This window comes from Trichosurus vulpecula, chromosome 9 (assembly GCF_011100635.1).
Source record: "Trichosurus vulpecula isolate mTriVul1 chromosome 9, mTriVul1.pri, whole genome shotgun sequence".
NCBI lineage: Eukaryota > Metazoa > Chordata > Mammalia > Diprotodontia > Phalangeridae > Trichosurus > Trichosurus vulpecula.
The window spans coordinates 111,316,477-111,330,711 of record NC_050581.1 but is presented as its reverse complement, the minus strand read 5'-3'; the positions used below and the strand labels follow the sequence as shown (position 1 = coordinate 111,330,711).

Genomic DNA, 14,235 nt, shown 5'->3' with positions numbered 1-14,235 from the left:
CTATAACACTTTAAAGTTTACAAAAGGGCTGCCCTCTATGTGGCAGGTAGTGGGACAATTATCCCCATTTTACAGATGATGAAACTGAGATTCAGAAAGTTAAAATGACTTAGTCAATATCACATGGCTTGTAGTCATCACAACTTAAAACTCAGATTTCCTGACTCCACGTTCAATGCTCCTCTCACCATGCCAGGCTTCACAAGTGTTCCACCATATTTCAAGAAGATAGATCTCAAGACCAAGTCTAAACTTTCTGTGGCTATTCCAACCCATACCAAACTCTCCTTTCCCCATTCTTTTATACCACTCGGTAGTGAAAAAAGCACTGGACTTGGAGTCAGAGCAGAGCCCATATCTCCAATCTCACAATTACTAACTAGTAATTCATTTAACCTCAGTTGTTTCATCTGTAGAATAGGGATAGAAAACTTGCACTATCAACATCATCGGGTGATTGTAGGGACAGAACTTTAAAAATGTCAGCTACTGTGTCATCCTAGCATTATTATTGCCACACAATGTAACATTTGATTTTTTAGTATTCTATACTGCTCTCTAGTCATCCTCTACCTAGCCAAAATGAAATCTTCTCAGATGAAGGAACTATGTCTTCTCTTGCTTCTATAACGCTTGGCAGAGGGTTGAACTAAGAATAGCAATTTAATAAATGATTATCAATGAACTGGTTGATTGATTGGACTTAATCAAGGAAGCAAGCATTAAGTGACTACTATGTGCTAGGCACTAGTGTTATGAAGCCAAAAGTGAAACAGTTCCTCCCCTCATGGAGCTTACTTACCTTCTAAAGGGGAAGACAACATGGACATATGACTAAGAACTCAAATTTCTATATTGTCATACAGCATGTCAAGGATCAGCATTTTACAGGTTAGATAACGGACCAGAGAGACCTACTCAAGCTCACACAAATGAGTTGGATGTAGCACAGGGAGGGATGGGAAGTGGATGGGTCTCCTGACTATCAGTTCGTGGATGTTTCTAGTATCCCACACCTCATCATACCACACCGCATTACACTACTTCTGGATCTGGTGCAGGAGGAGAATGAATGGGGTACCTCATCTCTCCTTCAGCTCCAACCCAATTCTAAATTGCTAGGTCAGAGCTGAATGAAACTCTAGGACAGACTTTTATCACTAGAAAGGCCCTCAGAATGCAGAACATAGAATATTGGTGCAGAAAGGACCCTTAAAACATGAAAGGTCAGAGACAGAAAGGATGTGAGAATGTACTAGAATACAAAGGTCAGGACTGGAAGGGATGTTAAAACATAGCATTTTACACTTAAGAAGAATCTTGGAATGTCAGTTGGAAGGGTCTTGGGAATATGGAGTTGAGAATGCTTCAGCTCTAAGGAAACTTAGACATTGAATAGTCCAATCCTTTCATTTTGAGGATGAGGACACTGGACCTAGAGAGATGTTAACCAAGCTGCCTATCGCAAGTGGCAGAGCCTGGACTCTTCTCAGTTTCCTCTGTGCCCAGTCCTCTTGTTCCCACTTCATCCTCTTACCTCTCCACCTCTGCCCTCTGACTGGGATTGGTGATGGCTGCAATGTACTGCATGATGTGCTTGCTGGCTTCTGTCTTGCCTGCCCCACTCTCTCCTGGAGGATGGACAGACACAGGAAAAATGAGACTCCACCCACCCACCTGGCCAAGATCCTTGTGCCTGACTAGGGCGGAGTCCCAGCTCAAGTTACAGTGAGACATGGAGAGAGCAGGTCCCTGGGGATAGGGGCCAATGGGTGCCAAACAGGCTCAAACAGCATCCTGACTCCTCACACTGAGCAAACTTCGCTCTCTGAGCAAAGAGAAGAATTGGAGTTTGAGGGATCACAAGAAAGGGATCCTGAGGCACGAAATGTGGGAGGCACAAAATAGGGGGAAGTCTCTCTGGGAATGGGAAAAGGGACAGGTTTCTGGGAGAGGGGGTGGGTTCCTAGGGGAGGAAGAGGGAAAGATAGGTAGGGAAGTCAAAGCTGACCTGAGATGACAATGCAGGTGTCCTTGGCCCTGCGCTTCATGGCCTTATGGGCAGCATCAGCCACGGCATAGAGGTGGGGGGGCCGCTCATAGAGCTCTCTTCCTTGGTACCTGGCAATCACCTCTGGCCCATACAGGGGCAGCTCCCGGTATGGGTTCACTGATACTACCACCTCACCAATGTATGTGTAGATCCGGCCTTTCCCAAACCTGTGGGCACCATGAGGCATATCAGTCAATCAATCAACAAGCATTTACCAAGAACCTACTAAGTGCCAGGCATTGTGCTAGGCACTACTCATAAAAAACTAAAAGTGAAATAACCCTTGCCCTCAAGGAGCTTGCATTCTATAGATGGAGATACTCCATGGGAGGCACAGTCAATCTTCAACTTTCCTGGAGGTAACATTCCTGGAAAACATCATGAAAGGAAAAAAATGTACATATTGATACATTAAACTTATGGGAAATGGGAGTTTAGGTTTTAGCAACTACCAAAAACTGTAAGTTTTTGCTAGAGATTGCTGAAAATAAATTTTTCTGCATGCAATTCTTTATAACAAAATATTAATTCTGATAATATGCACTTTTCCTAGCACTTTAACCATGGAATAACCCATAAAATGCAGAGTGCACAAAATAAAACTGGTAACATGCAAAACATTTTTCTCACTAGTAATTCCCTAGAATTCTGTGACCTTTTGTGTTAACATCGCAATAAAAAACCCATCAATTTTAGACCATATTCACTTTTAATAAGACATGAAATCTACCATACCATTGTAACAACAATGTTATTTGCAGCTGCTGTGGAGGTGTAAGGCCAATAACACCAGCACACAGGCAGGCTTCTAGCACAGGTTCTTTGATCTAATTTTTTAAGGAAAGCAACTTTAAGGGGTTCACAATATCACTTTAATTAAACATACATATATCACTCACTTAGTTCAGGGGGAAAAGCCAGTACCCTGAACTTCAGAGAAAACACAAACAGAAATTACAAGCAGAAATTATATAAACAGAATATAATAACACAAATCAGCAGACAGGCTTCTAGCCATTTGACCAAGACATTACATACATAGTTACCAGAAAGAGAAGCACCAACATCTGGGTTTTTCAAAGCTGAGGGGCTCCTTAATGGCTACGCAGAGTCTCATTTGGTCAAATCACACAACATTCTTCCAGTGAGTGAGCCCCAAAAGCAAAACCTCTCTTCCCACAGTTCTGAGAATTTTTGAGTTCAATGGCTATCTTCTGGTTATATTTACCCTTTTTCAGGGCCCAAGGGCTTCACACCTCTCTGACCTAATTAGCAAAAGGGTGTAGGCCTTCTTACAAAGGCAAAACTCAAAGGCACTTGATTGCCTTAGTGCTGAGAAGCACTCTAAAAGAATAAACAGTAGAAAGTTCCACTTTGCTTGCCCTTATAACCATAAATACTGTATAGGAAATGCAATTGTTAAAACTAAAACATTTTTTAACCTGAATCTTACCTTCCATTGTATCAGATGGCAGTGTGAGGGTGTTGTACTGTATACTACGCTACTGTAACTCTTTCTACCTTGGCCACCCTCTGAAAACCAAGGGAGAGGTTGTTGGGACTTTAATCACTACACTGCTGAGGTCTTGATATCACCTGAGAGCCCAGAGGACTTGCACCATGCTACCCATTTCCAAACTTGAGTTTTAAAGGCAAACAATGAAAATATGCAATTAATGGATGAGAGCTCTTCACAATGGTAGAATGAACAAGACAAGTGAAGTACCTGGTAAGATACCAGCCATTCCACAAACTTGTGTGCATTCTGCCTCTTTTTTTCCCTACTGCACATAGCTGGGAACATGCTCGGAGGGGCCAACATGAAAATAAAATCATGGGAATGCTTGAAGTTTTGAAAATTAAATGCTTGAATGTTGAGGATTGACTATATACACAAAATAGATATGAGGCGATTTTGTCAGGGGACTGGTAGTTGAGGGAATCCAGAGAAGATTTATGTAGAAGGTAGCATTTGAGTCTTGAAGGGAATAAGAGTTGAAGGTGAAGAAGGAATGCCTTCCAAGAATGTGGGACAGACTTTACAAAGACATGGTGATGGGAAATAGATTGTTGTGTATGAGGAATAGTAAAAAGGCTGATTTGACTGGAACAAAAAGTGTGTGTGTGTGTGTGTGTGTGTGTGTGTAGTAATATATAATAAGGTTGAAAAGGTAGGATTGTGAAGGGTTTTAAATGACAAGCAGAAGAGTTATTATTTTATTCTAGAGGTAATGTGGAAACACTAGCATTTATTTGTAGGAAGGGGAGGGTGAATATTATGGTCAGACTGTACTTTAAGAAAATCACTTTGGAGGATGGATTGGAGTGGGAAGAGTCTTGAAGCAGAGAGACCAACAAGAAGGCTATTTCCATAGCCTAGACCAGAGGTGATGAAAGCTTGAACTGGGGGTGTTGGCTGTGTGGAGAGATGTGATGGATGAGGCTCATGTAGAGGAAGAAATGACAAGATTTGGCAATGGATTGGGTATGGGGATTGACGGAAAGCCAGTAGGAGCTGGCTCAGGCTTTAGCTGCCTCAGGGGAAGGTGAATACAGAGAGGTTCCCAGGGATGCTATGTGGAGAGTGGAAGAATAATCTCACATGCCACCTTTTCTAAGTGTTCCTTAGTTCCTCAATCCCTGGGATAGCCCTATACAACTTAACTAGTAAGGGGGACATAGAATCACAGAATCTGGGCTCTGTGACCAGTTTTCTACCTGTGTGACTTGAGTCAAGACATTTTTCCTCTTCGTAAATCAGTTTCCTCACATGAAAAATGAAGCAGTTGTTCTAAAAGGCTTTTAAGGTCCCTTCCAGCCCCAAATCCTATCCTTTTATGTACACGTGGAAATCACCAACTTGCTATGTGACCTTAATCAAGTCCCATCTCCTATTGGAATTTCAACTTCCTAATAAATGAAGAATGTAGACTAGATGATCTCTGGGGGTTTTTTTTGGTTTTGGTTTTGGTTTTTTTTGCTGTTCTACTTCTTAAAATCCTAGATGGGATTGACATCTGAAAGGGAGGAGAGGGACTGACCCCTATAGGGAAGGAGGAGGGGAGGAAAGAGATAAGGTGGGTAAGTAGAGACCCAAGAGGACAGCTCAAAGGGAGGGGCATGGGCTCAGGGCCTAATTGTTTCCTGTTCAGAGGCCTGGGTGTGACAGCAGACAGAGGAGTAGGAAGGGTAGGGCAGCCTCCCTTGCTGCCCTACTATTTGGAGAGAATGTAAGGTTGGGGAGATCACATGCCTAGCACCGTAGGACTAGTGATTGGTGCAGAGATGGAGGAGACCTCGGAGGCGATCTAGTCCGCAGTCCTGATTTTATAGATGAGGAACCTGAGGTCTAATGAAGTTAGGTGACTTGTTCAGAGTCACACCAGTGGTGAAAATGACAGAGTCCAGACTCTGTGGTTCCAAATCCAACATTTTCCTCCTGTTGCATGACTCTGGGAGATAGGTCCATGTTGAATAAGGGGGTGGGGTTTAGAGGGTGCTGAAGGTACATGTAATGTATAGCAAAGGAAAGGGGGTGGGAGTGGGTAGCAGGGAAAACCCATGTTAAGTATGAGAAAAGCCCAGATTGAGTCTGGGAAAGACCCATGATAATTACGAGGGAAAAGCCAAAGTGAAGTGGCTGCTGGATTGAGGTAGGGTAGGGAGGGACAGACTAATGTTAAACTCTGGGGCTCCCCGCTTTCTGCCTGAAGGGCCAATGACTGGAAGTCACTGAGAAGAGAAGGGAACCATGAATCCTCAGGATTAGTGAGGGAGGATTAGGATTAGGGAGGGTGAGGAGGAGAGTGGAGAGAAGAAATGGGGAGATGCCTGGAGGTCTCAGTCCATACTTGTGTACGGACGGTTATATGTTATATATGTGGCTGTCATCTGCAGCTCCTCTCAACCACTGATGGGTGTGATCCTTGGTTATTATGTTATGGTACATCCTAGCAGTTCAACCATCCCAACCACTTCAGGTACTCAGAGAGCCCAGGAACTCTTCCTGTGCCCAGGCGCTAATAATTATTACCTTTATTATCATTTTACCAATAATTATTGCAAAGTATCTTACAAAGTGTTAGCTCACAACAACCCTTGTAGTTGCTATTATTGTCCCTATCTTACAGATGAGAAAACTGAGGCAAACAGAAGTTAAGTGACTTGCCCAGGGTCACATAGCTAGTAAATGTCTGAGACAGGATTAAGGTCTTCTTGATTCTTACCTGATTTTCAGATTGTCCATGAAGTCCTCCATGGTCACCTGGTCTAGTAGAACAAAGTCTGGTTTGCCAAATTCAGGACCTTCCTCTTCTTCCATGATTGCTGGACTGGGTGCTAGGTGTTAGGAGGTGGGGCTGTGGAGAGCAGTGAGCAGATCTCTCCCAAACCTTACTGCAGTAAGTGAGGAGAATGGCTCCCACAGGCAGGTTGACAAGTACCTGCTATGCCGAGGTGGAAAGGCAGCCGTGTTCTCAATGGAGTTGGATGCCCAGTCAGCCAACATCTACTCTGTCACAAACTCAGTTCCCCTCCCTTCTTACCACCACTGAGGAGTGCAATAGGAAGTGGGTTTGGGCTCTGGGAGGTTCCTGTTCTCACCACTTACAGGGTTCCCCCACCCCCACCCTGGGGTGATCTGACCCCTACTTCCTTCTTCCCCTGTGAGAGGGTGTGTCTAACGGTTCGTAGGGGGGAGCCTGCCCTGGTCAGCTGTGATTACTTGGGCTTCCACCAGAAGTGTCATCCTCTCTTTGATTTGGTTTCCTGCCTCTTCTCCTAGAATAAGGATAGAGCCTTCATCTGTCTGAATCTTACCCTCTTCAGATCTCACCTCTTCCAGGAAGCCTTCCTTGGTCTCATCTGCCCATAGGAATCTCTCCCTCCTCTGAAATCCTGGCTATGGTCCTTAGAGTGAGAGATCATAGGCTCATATCTCAAGGAACCTTAGAAATCATTTAGTCCAATTGTTCATTTTTACAGAAATGGAAACTGAGACCTAGAGAGGAGGATACAAGGTCCCAGAAGTAGTAAGTGACAGAGAAAGGATTTGAACCCAGGTATCTTGACTCCAAAAGCAGCTCTCTTCCCATTGAACCATACTGAACACCGCCCTTTCCCTCTATATCCTCTCTGGTACTGAACTCAGAATCCCCGAGTGTTAGAGCTGGAAGGCATCATAGAACTCACCTGTTGTTGATTGGTTGTTCACTTGTGTCCAACTCTTCATGAACCAATTTGGGGTCTTCTTGACAAAGATGCTGGAGTGGTTGGCCATTTCCCTCTACAGCTCATTTTACAGATGAGGAAACTGAGGCAAAAAAGGGTAAGTGACCTGCCCAGCGTCACAAAACTAGTAAATGTTTGAGGTTGTATTTGAACTCGTCTTCCTGACTCCAGACCCAGTACTCTATCCTCTTTGCTACCTAGCTGCCCCAGAACTCATCTAGTCTAACAGTATTTTACAGGTGAGGAAACTGAGGCCCAGAAAGTAGTATTAACTAACTATATAGCTAACAAATACTTGTTTTATATCCTTTAAAGCTCATCGACTCTGTCATACTTCTTATCTGTCCATAGTATCTAGATAGTTTTGGACCCACAGTAAATGTTTGATGTGCCGAAGTCGATATGGGGTACATCCAGAAGTCCTGAGTTCACAGTCAGGAGACTGTGCCACTTAATAGCTATGTCACATTGGGCAAGTCATTTGCTTCTGCCCATCTTGTTCCCTTCATCTGTAAAATCAGCGAGGTCAACTAGATGATTTGCAGAAAAGCCATAGAATAAGTTTGAAGACTTTCCTGATCTCCTTTACCAGTGGTGCCCTTCTCTCTTTATTGTTTCCAAGTTATTCTGTATATGTGTTGCTTGCATGTTTTTTCCCTCATTAGACTGTGAGCTCCTTGAGAGCAAGGACTGTCCTTTGCTTTTCTTTGACTCCTAGCACAGTGCCTGGCACATAGTAGGCACTAATTGACTAAGAAGAGCATTGGCTTTGCACCCAGAGGACCTGGGTTCGAATTGTACTTCTGTCACTTACTACCCATGTGGTCTTGGGTATATCTCTTTAGGTCACAATTTTCTTGTATATGAAATGAGGCTGGATCCAGTGGTGGGGAACCTGCAGCCTCAAGGCCACAGGTAGCCCTCTAGGTCCTCAAGTTGTGGACCTTTCCCTGAATCCAAATTTCACAGAATAAATCCCTTTAATAAAAGGATTTATTCTGTAAAACTTGGACACAGGCAAAAGAACGAACCCAAGGACCTAGAAGGCTCCCCTCTGGCATCTCTAAGGTTCTTTTCAGCTTCCAAGTCAGCATTTTCTTATGCTAGGGGCCTCCTCCCTTATGCCCTCTGCTGGCAACATTCAAAAAGATTCCCTGGAGGCCCCATACCAAACCCAGCCTATAGGAAGCCCCAAAAGCTAGAGATGATAATGATAACACATTTAGGGTTTACAAAGAGCTTTCCTCACAAGATCCAAGAGGGAGAAGGAAATAAAGTCATTATTCTCTCTTTTACAGCTCAGGATACTGACATTCTGAAGTTAAGTGAAAGAAGACCTCCCACTGCCCAGACCTCCTTCTTGGATGAAGCCTAATACCCAGAGAAGACCAAGAACTGAGAGCGAGGAATAGCTCCCAAAGTCCCTGAGTTACTAAAAATCCTGACCCTCGGCTTTGAGTGGGGCTAGCCACCTCCAAACTGTGAAGGAAAAAAAAGATGTTTTAAGCACCCCTGTATTCTCCCCTTTTCTGTATCGTTTCCCCTCTTCCCCTATCAGGCACCTAAAATCTTAATGCTGTCTCCCTCCTTGCCTCAGTCCAAAAGGACAAACTCCGTATAAAAGTTAAAATGAATGATGAAGCAGTATTTTATAGCTAAGTACCCGATGTGAAAAATTTAGTATGAGAATATGGGTTTGGACCCTAACACTGCCACTTGCGTGACCTTGGGTCTCTTCTCTTTGGAACAGGATTCATTTTTCAAATGAGCTGGGACTAGGCTTCTGAGGTTTTTTCCCCAACTAAATCTCATAAGAATCGAGCCTCACAAGCTAACTTCCTTGAGCACAGGGCTTCAAGCTGGTAGACAGAAGGCCAGGTCTTCGTGTGGATACATTTTTTATTCCATGGGGTGGCAACCTTTAATCTCAGCTTTGCCACCCACCACGTGTGACCTAAGGTTATGTCACAACCTCAGCGGGCCTATTCCTTTCTTAAGTAAGGGAGTTGGATTACATGACCTCCAAAATCACTCTCATCTCTAAATCTGGGACTCCTTTTCTTTCCCTTATCCTTCCCTTGATACCAGTCAGTCACACTACTTACACTGTCAGCTCAGGGGCTCCTCATCCCCGAACTGGACTACTGTGACAAAGCCCAATTGGTCTCTCTGCTGCCCCTTTCTCAATGATCCCCTCTTATAATTCTACATTTTTGCTAGTATATCACCTCTAGTAGAGTATTAGATCTTTTAAGGCACAGGCTTTCAGGTATCTTTGTAACCGCAGCACCAGCCACATGGCACTCAAGTGCTAGATAGTCTCACCAAACAACTAACAAATTCCTTAACAATATTCCTTAAGCATAGGCATGGCTAACCAAACCACTATTTTGCTCAAAAAGCTCATTCTCTATAGCCAAATCATTTGGCATTTAAGGTCCTTCACATTCTGCCAGATTACCCATTTCTCTCTCAAGACCAAGCTGAGCAGCCTATTTCCAAGTTCATCTACATCTTCTCCAAGTGGCCTTTTCCCAATGTGTTCCCCCCACCACCTCCCTGAATTTACTCTGTTCATATCCTGTATTTAGTTTAGTTGCATCTTCAACTTTAACCTTCTCTATAATGTATCCTCACTGCTTACTTTTGCCCTCTGGATCTTCAAATGCTTGGAAGTTGGCTATCATATAATACCTCCCCCACCCCATGGCCTATTGGCTCCGATCATTCCATGCCACAAATGTTAATTGCAATAATCACAATCTTGACATTCTAGAGAAGTGCAATAGAGTGTAGTATTTTTGAAAAATTAGGTTTATTAAATATCATTTTGAGGTTCTGAAGTCCAAGAAGTGACTATGACATCTCAAAGAGGGCTCCATTCTCCATACTCCCGGCTCTGTCCCCTTCACAAAGCTGATGAAAAGTCTAAACCTAAAGATTAGAGAATTCAAAATGAATTACAGACATGGCTTTGGTTTTCACACAAACACCTCCTTTTTCCAGTCTAGCCTGTAATATCTGAGATTTCTATAACCTTACTCCGAAGTCACAGCAGAGTGAGGCCTCAAACCATCTCAGGGTTACTCTAGCAAGTCTTTAGGAATGTCTGGAGTCATAGAGGACACCGACATGCTGGAAAGCTTGCACACAGAAGCGGTACAACCCAGAGGACAGATTTCATCAACTTATCCTGAGGTAGGGGTAATCTTTGAAAGAATAGGGAGGCATTGGATGGATTGAACTTGTCACTCATTTTTACAGTATGAGAAAACTTAAGCAGTCAGGGAATGGCTAAGACTGGCTAAGTCTGCATACCTGGCTCCATCATTCTCATATGATGGCAACTCGGGCACTCACCCAATTCCTCTCCCCTTCAAGAAAAAGTAAGGGTCATAAGGGGAATGGCAATTTTTAAAAGAATGTATCAAGACTAAGCATATGGCCAAAAGAGGTCTTAGGAAGTTGAGGAGCAATTTGTACAAGGTGATTTTGACACAAGTCCACTAGCAAATTGTACACCTACCAATTGTAGTCCATCAAAGAAAGTCACAATTGCTGGGGGCCAGTCATGATCAGCACCTGAAACTAAACAATGCAGAAATTTGAGACAGAAGCTGAAGCCCACTAGGAAGAACAATTCATTTACCCCAAAAGAAGTTAGCAGCAGTGCCCCAAGAACCAAAGCCTAATCCTGCCCACTGAGCCTACGCCAGAACTCTCTAAAGCAAAGCTCATCTCATTGCTCCAAAACCATAATCAGAAAGGGGGGAGGGTAGGGCCTTAAACCTTCTCAAAAGTGTTACACTAGGAATGAATGTGGTTACCATAAACCCAGACATGAGGAATGGCTGTTAATGAGATCAGAATTTTAAAACCCAACACTAAGATATTTACTCAGGAATTAATTACTATGCCACAGTATACTCTTAAATGTACTTACCTAGTTGGTTTAGCAGCCCCATGCATTAAGAGGCAGGTCCAGCCTATTCTGTGAAGAAAGAAAATTTGGTTATTAAGAGTGGAAAATGGCATGGTGGAGAACACCAGATTAAGAGTAAGTTCCCCTCCTCTATTTCTGTTGTTCTCACTGTGTAACCTTAGAAAAGAGGTTATTTAAACTACTCTGGGGGCCTCAGCTGTTTAATAGGTAATTTCATGTTAAAGCTTGGGATGTTAATCACCACCTCGATTAATCCCTTTGTTTTGTGTTTAATGGGTTATGTTGGAGTCAGGGTAAGTTTAACTCCTGGTACTTTTCTCTATTAAGGAATTTTAGTCTTAACGCCAGAAACCTATAATTACATGGTGGAGAGGGAGGTCAGTTCTGATTCATGTTTCCCTAGCTACCTTCCTTTGTTTCTTACATTTCTCCTTGTAATCTACTGTCCCATAGCTGTTACCAAGTCTTAGAAGTTCATGGGTGCTTAGAGATCTTGGAAATCCAATCCTCTCATTTTACAGGCAAGAAAACAAGTCTTATAAAGCCTCTTTTATGACCTGTCCAAAGTCACTGAGGGAAAATAGCTTGGGATTCGAATTCGAGTCCTCTGTCTCCCAAGTCCAAGGCTCTTTTCAAAAGGCGTACATTGCACAAGAACTCTCACACATTCCCCACGTCCTACGTGGTTTTCCCTGGCTGCCCCCAGGTCTTGAACTTTCTCTCCCTCCTCCATCTCTGCCTCCTGGCTTCCTTCAAGTCTCAGCTTTCGTAAGAAAACTTTCCCAATCCTCCTTAATTTTAGTGCCTTCCCTCTGAGCACTGCCGGTTCACGCGGTCTACGTTTCGTTTGTATACAGCTGTTTGCATATTGCATTCTCCCATTACACTTGCGAGCTCCCTGGGAAAGGGCTTGAGCTTTTTACCCTTTTATTGTTCCCCAGCGGTTAGCACAGAGCCTGGGCCACAGCCGGGCTGACGCGGAGGGGGCGGTCAGTAAGGAAATGTGCCCAGGGCAGAGACAGTTAGCCGGGGCGTCCCTTACCCATTCATCTTGCAGAAGATGGTCCTTCACGTGGCAGGCCTCAGCTTCACCCACGAGGTCCCCTCCATCCCGGGCTCTTCCACTAGGCAGAGAGTAGGACGTCAGTCCCGGTGCCCAGCAAACTGGAGGTGCTGGTGCGGAGTCCCCAAGCCGGCGGGTCACGTGCTCCCAGAGCCGGGCAACGCAACATTTCCCCGCGGCCTCCCGCCCCGCTCCCGCAAGGAGGGACCCCAGCAAACCCTCTGTGATGAAACTCCGGCTTCTCACGGTCCTTACCCGTCCATAGCCACCAGCTGGGAGTCTCCAAGGCCCAGGATGGACTTGGATAAAGTCAGGAAGGGATCCTTTCGAGAGGAGAGAAGCAGCCACTGCCACCGCCATAGCTGAAAGAGGCTTGGGCCACGCCCTCGGGCGTCTTACGTAACCTCGCAGTCCCCGCCCCCTCCAAGGTGGGCCGGAAGAAGGGTAAGCGGCCAGCCACGTGGTTTCTAGTCCAACCTGTGCAGCAAACCTGGCTTAACGTTTTATTTAGCTACCCTTTAATTTAGAAAATACCTGGAGTCCTGGCCGGTGGGACCCGCGGTGTTTTTCAGAGGCGGGCTTTTCTTTTCTTAAACGTTTTTTCTCTTCTCTTTCCTTTCAATTTCTTTTCTCACTTTACTCCCCATTGAGAAATTTTAAGGAAGCAAAATCCTTGTTATAGATATGCATAATGAAGGGATAAAAATACCACTTTGGCCCCATTCAAAGATGTATTCAGAGACTGAGCTTTCTTTCTTTCTTTTTTTTTTAAAGGCTAAAAGATAAGTTTAGTTAGTATCAGCTGAAGGACTAGTGCCAGGTGGACAGGAATTCCACAGAATGAAGGGAGATAACATACATGTGTATCGGGTTTTACACAGCTTCATTGTTGTTCATTCTTGTCCTGTTCTTCATGGCCTACTGGTGTTATACCAGAAGCGAGTGAGACACACGACAAGAGTTTAAGTTTTAAATGGAGAAGTTTATTAGCCGGCCACCGTTCGGGGAAATAGAGTCTCCCAAATCAAAACGGCCACGATGCCAGTGAAGAAGCAGTATTTATACAAAAATCTAAGTACAGATGTTAGTTATCTCTTGAAACTTACATGTTATTTTAGCAGGCTCAATAAGCCTTTGTTAACTTTACAGAAAGAAAGGAACCCCCTAAATAGATTGTAAATACAATATATCAGATAGCTGACTTAAGTGTTGACTGAATTACAACCCAGTATCTCTTCGTCCAATCTGCCATACATCCCACGGGAGCATGAGATAAGAGCTAGGAGCAATCACATAAGAAAAGGGAAGTCAACTTAGTAAGAAAAGGAAGATCGTTAGGCTTTCCTGGTAACTAGCTTACATTCCATGGGAATATCTCAGGGGCCGTGGGAACTCACCAAAAGGCAGGAACTCAGCCTGTTCTTTTATAGCACTCTGGAGTTTGCGATTAGGGGCTGGGGGCAGGGTTCTTAGCAATAGCTGGCTACTCAGGTATCACACTGGACCATACTGACCATGGGATTTTCTTTTCTTTTCTTTTTTTTAAATTTTTTATTTTTATTTTACAACACTCAGTTCCAGAGGTTTTTGAGTTCCAGATTTTCTTCTCCTCCCTTCCCCCCCCCCCCAAGACAGCACGGAATCCGATAGAACATATTCTACATATACCTTCCCATTAAACAGGAGACTGAGTTCTCTAAGCAGGTCATAGTTGATGGGATGTTTTGCTGGGAAGACTACTAGATGGGGAGTCAGAGGGCCTGAGTTATTATTCTGACTCTCCCTTTGGCTGAACTTTTCCTCCTCCTAGGCCTCACTTCCTCTTCTTTTTAAAATCAAAAGGTTGTAGTAGATGATCTTTAAAGTTGAAGAGGATTTGCTCAATTCCTGGTAAATTTCCTTCTTCAAAGGGAGAACTGTTTTGAAAGCTAATGAGGACACTTTTGT

At 44.0% G+C, this 14,235-nt stretch overlaps 1 protein-coding gene, 1 long non-coding RNA gene and 1 other non-coding gene across 5 annotated transcripts in view; all 3 read right to left on the bottom strand.

The window, feature by feature from the left end:
- MYO1G (myosin IG) overlaps positions 1 to 6,594 on the bottom strand; it is a 33,501-nt gene extending 26,907 nt beyond the window's left edge. For all 3 annotated transcript variants that reach the window (XM_036737415.1, XM_036737416.1, XM_036737417.1), the window contains exons 1-3: positions 6,280 to 6,594; positions 2,012 to 2,220; positions 1,538 to 1,631 (exon numbers count right to left, since the gene is read on the bottom strand). In XM_036737415.1, the coding sequence (XP_036593310.1) occupies positions 1,538 to 1,631; positions 2,012 to 2,220; positions 6,280 to 6,374 (398 nt within the window). In that variant the 5' untranslated portion in view covers positions 6,375 to 6,594. The remainder of the gene's footprint in view (positions 1 to 1,537; positions 1,632 to 2,011; positions 2,221 to 6,279) is intronic.
- Positions 6,595 to 10,078: 3,484 nt separating this feature from the next.
- Positions 10,079 to 12,640, bottom strand: LOC118831793. The gene is made up of 5 exons (XR_005009155.1): positions 12,544 to 12,640; positions 12,268 to 12,349; positions 11,226 to 11,273; positions 10,809 to 10,870; positions 10,079 to 10,216 (listed from the first exon to the last, which is right to left on the bottom strand). It is a non-coding gene; the product is annotated as an uncharacterized LOC118831793 (long non-coding RNA).
- On the bottom strand, positions 10,298 to 10,432 carry LOC118832439. The gene has a single exon (XR_005009201.1). It is a non-coding gene; the product is annotated as a small nucleolar RNA SNORA9 (small nucleolar RNA).
- Positions 12,641 to 14,235: the final 1,595 nt, after the last annotated feature.